This window comes from Nelumbo nucifera, chromosome 2 (assembly GCF_055504915.1).
Source record: "Nelumbo nucifera cultivar China Antique chromosome 2, China Antique-T2T, whole genome shotgun sequence".
NCBI classification, from domain to species: domain Eukaryota; kingdom Viridiplantae; phylum Streptophyta; class Magnoliopsida; order Proteales; family Nelumbonaceae; genus Nelumbo; species Nelumbo nucifera.
Genome location: NC_142650.1, coordinates 33,998,088 through 34,006,163, shown reverse-complemented (window position 1 = coordinate 34,006,163; position 8,076 = coordinate 33,998,088). Strand labels below are relative to the sequence as shown.

The 8,076-nt window shown below is 35.7% G+C and overlaps 1 protein-coding gene across 1 annotated transcript; it reads right to left on the bottom strand.

The window, feature by feature from the left end:
- Positions 1–3,729: 3,729 nt before the first annotated feature.
- Positions 3,730–6,925, bottom strand: LOC104603395 (putative folate-biopterin transporter 6). Its single transcript, XM_010267421.3, has 4 exons — positions 6,111–6,925; positions 5,910–6,005; positions 4,626–4,799; positions 3,730–4,545 (listed from the first exon to the last, which is right to left on the bottom strand). The coding sequence occupies exons 1-4, from the start codon at positions 6,798–6,800 to the stop codon at positions 3,943–3,945; spliced, it is 1,563 nt and encodes a 520-aa protein (XP_010265723.2). The 5' UTR covers positions 6,801–6,925; the 3' UTR covers positions 3,730–3,942.
- Between the last annotated feature and the right edge of the window lie 1,151 nt (positions 6,926–8,076).

Here is an 8,076-nt window from a genome sequence, read left to right as displayed (position 1 = left end):
TCCATGTTGATGATGTTTTGATCACTAATTCATCACCATTAAATGTTAATTCAATTATTGAGAGTCTTGGTCACACACCTTTAATTTCCTTGAAGGACATGAGTTAAACTCACTATTTTCTGGGCATGGAGCTTAACAAGACCAATTTAGGCCTGCTACCATCCCATCCAACAACGCTATACAATTGATCACCTCTACCACTCTTGGAAATGCTAAGCCTCTATCTTCCTCCATGGGAGCATCTAAACTTTTTAAGTTTAGTGGGGATCCACTCACCGATCCATCAGAATATTGGTAGGAATGTTACAATATATTTTCACTTACAAGCCCCAATGCCTTATTCTCATGTGTTTGTCAATTCTTGCATGGACCCCCTACTAAACATTAGCAGGTTGTGAAGCGCATCTTGCACTACTTGAAATCTAGCTTAGATTATGGGTTGTTCTTCTCTCCTTGACCAGAATCATGCACTCTATAAGCATTATTGGACGGTGATTAGGCAAGTTACTTGGATGATAGGTGATCTACAAGTGGGTATGTCATTTCTTTGGGTCATCATCTTATTGCATAGATTTCAAAGAAGCAACCAACAATGGCTCGACCCAACACCGAAATTTTGTTCCGGGCTTGTGCCAATGTGGCTGTTGAATTGTTATGGTTACATTCACATTTACAAGATTTAGGGGTTACTACGAAATAATCCTCATGATTTGGTGCTACAGTTTCAATGCAACACATTTCTATCATATATATATTATTTATATCTACATATTATACAAAATATATATTACATATTAAAAATCAAAATTTTTTGGTTAACTAAATTTAATAAACCAAATTAACCAAATTGTAAAATCTAAAACCAATATAACTGAACCGAACAAACCGAAACCAACTTTTTTGTTTAAGTTTTCAGTTATCATAAAATTCTCACCTACTAAAATATGGGATGACTATGAGATAAAAATACATGTACATAATTTTCTCTATATTATGCGTATGTATATACATAGAATTTTTATTTTTATTAAATTTAAAATTTTTCACTTATCTTATAGCTTAACTACACATATATAAACTCTTATTGGCCATCATCAAAGTAAATGGTGGGTGAATTAACTACATATAATGGCTATACAAAATAATTAGTTCACTAATTTAGGTGTTAAAAATTATAATAAACATGAAGAAAAAAAGAATCAATAACATATGATAAAAAATAGGAGAATATATTAAATTATTATTACTTTTAAAAGCTACTACAAAACATTTTAAAGATCTAAAATAGTATTTAAACTAATATAAATTACTAGAGATAATCCATTGTTAGTAAATATGTTATATATATATATATATATATATATATATATATATATATATATATATAATTTTTACATTTGCATATGGGAGAATCATGAGATATTTTTATATCTCACTTTTCTTTTAGAAATAGTGAACTAAAAGCATGTCTTTAAGCATTTGGCATTAAACATAGATTATTTCATTTTATTGTTTATCTATAATAGCTAATTTTTCTTACTAGATAAAACACAAAATTTATATGAGAAAAGAAATGTAAAATTGTTTATTTGTAAAGAAATTTATCAAATCATTTACAATAATTATGAATAAAAAGCTTATAAATTATTTTAGAGAAGATTACTAATTACTTAAACTAATTAAATGGTAATATCATTTTACATATTAAATTATTGGAAGAGACAAATATAAAATTACTTATCTAAAAAATAATCGAAATATTCATAATAATTAAGGATTATTATTATCGTACTTGTTTTTTTTTACTAGTATAAATAATACTAAGAGGGGATTGCTAGATCTGATTGCTCTCTCATTCTTTTCTCTATTTTTTCTCTTCTTCTCTCTTATCACAAAATCTCTTCCTTTCTTCATCTTTTTCTATAGTATTTTATTCCTGCAAATTTCTACTTTGCATCAAAGTAGGGTTTTGAGCCTTTTTTTGTGCTCACATCATGCAGCCATAGATTAGCCAACTACATGATGAGTTGGAGGACTGATCAAAGACCTAAAAAATGTCTAATTTTTGGATATTTTGGTGGATTTAGAACCCCCTTTGGCAGATTTATGGTTGACCACCAAATTTAAGAAGAACTGGAGAAGGTGGAAGAATCCTGATTGTAGTAGGACTCTTCAATTTTTACCTAGGAAGGTGTGATATGGATTTCTTAGATTTCTTAGTGGCACATCGACTTCCAAGTATGCTCTTACTTTATCTTATCTTTGCTGTAAGTGCATATTGATAGAAAGAAGAAGATGAGTTAAGGATTTCAATGTACATAGCTTGCATTTGTGAGTGCATCACTTCGTTTATGCCCTATATTATGATGCGTTTTTCGGTCCATATAACATGATGCGGGCCTCTGTATCCAATTTATCTGGGGTCCATAAGTTCTTGGCCTTTGTTGTTAGGCTCGATAGGCTATGGTATGCCCAAATAAGGTCCTAAGTGGGTCGGGTCGGGTTTCGTTGGGAATTTGTTTGTTTTTCAATGTACTCAAACCCTAACTCGCTCCCAGTGTAATTGAAATTCTTCATTGCAGCCCTAAATGCCCAATATTTTTCATCTAGTCATACATTAACACTCAAAATCTAGATCACAATGGTTTTGACATTCTTTTTCTGTTTTTTGAGGTTTTAGATATTCTTCATATAATTGTATATCACATGCACGAATTAGGGACCATTTGATCACACTGAAGTAACTGAACTGAATGACTTATTATTTTTCCTTTTAGTGGATAAAAATAAAACAACTAAAGAACATAATATTCAAGGGTACCAAAATCAATCCAACTTCAGCCTCAGCAATTAAAGATTTCACTAAAGGCTCCTTAATGACTTATTCACTAATTGACAAAACAATAAGCAATTTTAAGTTCAGCCACATCAGCTCTTGTCAAATGGCTCCTTAGAGTTTATATTGAATAACAGCTGAAGTTATTGAATTGAATGACTTATTGCTATTAGTGGATAAAATAATTATACAACAAAATGTTTAAGGTTATGTTTGGTTTGAATGAAAAGGCAAGAAAACCTATACAAGATTTGTAAAAGTTTCCTTGTCTTTCCCTTCCTTTCCCTACCTTTCCTTCAAGCCAAACACTGCCTAAAGATATAGTTACCTACCCAATTTCACCTTCAGCCATTAAGGAGCTTCCAACCCCTTAAAAATCTTATTCGAGCAACAAACTTTTCAGTTCAGCCACTTCAGTTATCAAATGACCCCTAAGTCCATTCTATTGGTATTTTACAATTGAACAAAAAATTTACTTTTAATGGGCCAATCTATGCCCAAAATTGGGTAGTTGCGGGGTTATGAGGGCCATTTGTTAATGGGCCCAAATTGCTCTTTTAGCATGAGGAGACCCATGTGAACCATTCCCAAAGGCCAAAGACCTCACAGTAGTCAAGCCAACGCTGTCGTATCAAATCCATCCTCGCTGTGTTATTATCTGGCACGGTCCGCACGGTGGACCTTGTATGCACCCTGCTCAGTCCCCACCCTAGTTCCCTTTAATGAGTACTATATAATACCAAAAACAAGGTTAAATTAAAATTGATTAAAATATTAATTTTCAGTAATAAAATGAACTTGATGTTATATATCATGAATAAAATCAGTCAAAACTAATTTCTCTGAGACTTGATTAATAAAATTAATACAACATTTAAACCAACTTTACTAACAAATATGTATAACCTTACAAAAATATATACATATATTGAAATATTATTAGCTTCCAGGTTGAATCCATTTGGATTGGGATGGATTCATATTTGATTCAATTATAATCTGATCCAATTTGGATTAATTGCCTGAACCGGATCAGGTTTCAAAAATTGAATTTTGACAAATGATACCATTTTACATTTCTAATGGAACTCTAGTAAGTTAGCTTCTTAAGCTTCGAATTTCTCATTCATGGAGACAAGTTTTAAGCCTTCCTCCTCTGTGTTCAGGGTTGGGGCAGCCTGAGCCCTCATCAGTAGGTCAGATGGTATCAAAATATCTGATTGGTCAGCTTTAGGAACAAGAAAAATGAAGCTCAATGTTGCAAATCTCAGCATATTCCTGATGAAGAGTACCAACCAAAGATTTGTGAAATCTGTTCTGGTTACATGAAACATTTGAAGAATCATGCCTCCACCCCACTTGGAGGAGAGCGAACCGAGGCTGTCGATGCACATCAGTAGGGCGAAGAAGGTTCCTTCGATGCCTAGAGGGCAAAGCTTGGTACTTAGCACAATCATGGGCATCCATCTTATTCTGCTTACAATTCTAGACACACACTCTTCCAAGACTACAAAGAAGTAGTCAGGGATCCCAAGTTTTAAGTTCCACCTGAGAATAAAGATGACATCGAGCATGCCGGTGGCTGCATAGAGGAGTTGGGCATAGAAGATTAGGGTCCTGAAAGGGTAATCCTTCAGAATCTTGTGGTAGATTAGGACACCTACAATGGAAGCCATTGCACCAATAGCATATATCATCCCAACAAACTCCTGCATTGTTTTTGGCAAAGTGAAGTAAGAATATCTCCATTATCTGAATATGGAAATGTGAATTTGTGTTAGAGAGAGACCTGAGAGAATGCTGGGCCAGCTTTTGGGTTGGTGTACCAGTAGAACTGGCCTTCATGAGTGCTTATGCTAAGGGCCAGAGATAGATACATATAGACAGAGGGTTTCCACACTTGAGGAATCTTCATGGTCCTGTACATGCCATTAATTGCTCCCCCAACCTTCTCCAATGCAGCCTGCAACCCATGTATACATAAGCAACATTATATACATAATCTTTTACCGGGCTGGCTCAGCTCATTATCACTTTCAGGCAAGGCAGTTTTGGGTCATGAACAAGATAAGGTGAGGTAAAATACACATGTAATATTAATCAAAGTTTAAGTCTTCATGATACAGGCTTTGTTCTTTCAAACTGGTTCTGAGGTATCAATTTAAGGCCCGTCTACCCCCTGAAATAGGTGAAACCCCGAAACATTAAATATAAAAATGTATCGGGGAGTCACCCATACGGTACTCTACCATATTTCAATCTTTGGGCCCTGTTCGATTTTCAGTAAATCCGGGTAAGTTCATTTACTCATGTTCTTTTATTTCCTAGGTAAATAAGGTAATGACCATTTTATCCATAAAAATCCATTATTAAAAGGGGCATTTTTGTCCCGTTCAAATGTTAACAACTTTCCCCCTAGGTGGGAAAGTTATTTACCCACCTAAGAGATGGGCATCACTTACCCGTGTAAGTGATACCCAGAAAAATAAACTTTCCCTGGTCCCCACATAAATCTGAAAAATAAACATGGGATTCTTGGTCAATGGAAACCAAAATCCCATTGACCAACTTTCACCCCTTTCAAAATCCAGAAAAAAAACACCCCCTTGATAATAACTAATAAACAAAAAGTTTGAGGGTTAATTTGGGGTGTAAATCTTAAATGAAGGTTGGGTGATTTTTTATCTGCTACTTGTTAGGGGAGACTTGGTAATAGCTAGAATGGCCGAACTGTATGATTTGTTACTTTGTGTTTTAATTGATAAGTTATTAATTATCATGTTCTCAAATATTTAATTATTTTATTATTTTATTAATGACAAATAATAAGTCACTCAGTTCATCCACTTCAACTGCCATAAACGGGTATTTTACTATTTTAATAGATAAAGGAATTAGGGACAGGAAGAAAATTGATCAAAAGATACAAGGATAGGCGACCCCACCCATCAATTATTGAGGAAAAATGATCTAATTCCAAATCATGTATCTATGAAGGAAGAATTCCAAATATTAATTAACCAAGTAATTAATCATAGGGCAAAGATGAAGGAATTGAGAAAGGAAAACTGACCTTCTTCTCAGAACGCATACTACTCCTCAGCTCATATATCACAAATCCAAGCAGAACCAGCAGTGCCGATGGGATCGCTAAGAGCCCCAGAGACCCCTGCAACACAACTCACAGACACTCTTTTCAGGATTCAGAGAAAATAAAGAGATTGGATCAAATGAGTAAAGAGATAGTATGCAAAAAATTAAAATTAACTCTCACCTGTGCGCCCAACTGATGAACAAACATGCCACTAGTAGAGTAACCGATCAAGGCTCCCACTGAAGTGCAGAACCCACAAAGGCTCTGCAAATCCGGTGCCAAGGACGGCATCTCAATGCTGTTCCTCGCAATGCATGCATCAATAGTCACGTTGGCGATCGCCACACCCGCTGTGATTCCAATCAGACAAACCAACGCCACCAAAGCTGACAAATTTCCATGAAAAGAAATTGTTAAAGCTGAAACAACGCCCACAACTCCGGCCAGTATGAAGTATGGCCGGCGCCGATAACCTCTGACCGGGAAGACATCAGTGAGAAGACCCCAGATGGGTTTCATCACCCAAGGGATGTAATAGAGCCCAATATATAATTGGACTGCGGAAGGCTGGACCTTCTGAACATCCTTCCAATAATAATCTGACACAACTCTGAAGAATGACCAGGAGAAGCCTTGACTGAAGCCATACACCAAAAATACACCGAAGACGAAGCTTGTGTTTAGTTGCTTGCAGAGCATCCGGAGCCATAAAAATGGCTCTTGGATGATGGAGAGAAAACTCGGCCTTGGCCGTGTGTCTGGCACAAGATGTTGGATCTTTTCATCTTCATAAGCTAGGAATTGTTCTTCAGAGGAATCGGAGGGAAGACTTTCAACGAGAACTTGGGTCTCTGAGGAACCCATCTTCATCTGATTGAATTCAAGAGATGAGCAATAAAAATCGATGGAAGTCTGGATTGCAGTTGACTTGAAAATCTGGAGAAATGCTCCACAATTCAAAGGAAATGGCTTTCATTTTTCCATTTATAAATTCAGTTCCACCTTAATCGAGGAGGACAAAAAACAATTTATCCTAGGTTTTTGACAAGTTGAGATATTTAATACAAAGTGCAATTATTTATCTTGCTTATTAATATAGAAAAAATCAGAGAATTTTGAGCCAAAGAAGTGGCCAGGTCGGTTATTCCGGTTTGTCCATTGTTAACCCGATCTCTAACCCTTGCCTAAATCCGACCTTCAATTCGATATTTTTAATCCTAACCCACACAACCTTATTTTTTCTAGGAGTGCAAGTTAGATACCTGATTTAAAGAATTTATATGAATTCATTTAAATTTTAATAAAATCCCAATTCGAATCCTCCCAAATTGAACCTTAATTTTTTCGAAGTGTGTTGGGTTGGGCCAAGTTGGCTCAATCCAAGCTGCACATCTAATACACTGCCTGAGTCATCAAGTTCATATCAAATGATGGGTTAACCTAGATCAATTGGTTTTGTGACTGAACCTACCCGATCGACCAGCGCTGGTGGTTCCTGGTTTACCGGCCAGACCAGAAAATGCCGAACCGGTACCACATATCATACATATAACTTTTATTTCATAATAAGATGCAATTATTAGGAGAATGTCAACCTATTATTCCACGGGTCCCAAGGAGAAACTCTGACTTCTGAATGGCTGGAAGCCTGGAACCAGCGAATCAGGTCAATCATTTGACTAAAGGAAATTAGATATCCTAATTCCTCCTCCTTCAAGGGTTTCATGGACCTTAGCGCTCTCTCTCTCTCTCTCTGAAATTGCGCGTTGACAAAACGCGTCGGCTGTGCCACCAGCAGCAAGGTACTATGGTCCTACAAATACATAAAACTTTATCCATATGTGGTTCCCATTTGTTTACTGCAATGGTTTCCATTCTCTAATAATTGGGGTTGGGGTGGTAATAGCGGGACTTGATTCCGCATATAAGTTGGGAATTGAGATTATAGAGCTAACGTATCAATTAATGTTTTAAAAATTGGATCAGATAACCATTTTGGCCATCGGTTTTTAGGTCATATGGTTCAATCATCCAGTTTGAACGGATGATCTGATTTAGTTTAAAAAATAATTAAAATTAAAAAGGCCAAAAACTGTTGTATGGATCAATGGGTCAACAGTTCAATTATGACCCAGCCGATTGTTGA

Bases quoted from the DNA above. Each gene is read 5' to 3' on its own strand.
- LOC104603395 (XM_010267421.3), bottom strand. From the start codon at position 6,800: ATGAAGATGGGTTCCTCAGAGACCCAAGTTCTCGTTGAAAGTCTTCCC. The intron at 4,800-5,909 runs GTCAGTTTTCCT...CATGGGTTGCAG, and splicing joins GTATGCGTTCTGAGAAGAAG to GCTGCATTGGAGAAGGTTGG. The intron at 4,546-4,625 runs GTCTCTCTCTAA...AAAACAATGCAG, and splicing joins CTGGCCCAGCATTCTCTCAG to GAGTTTGTTGGGATGATATA.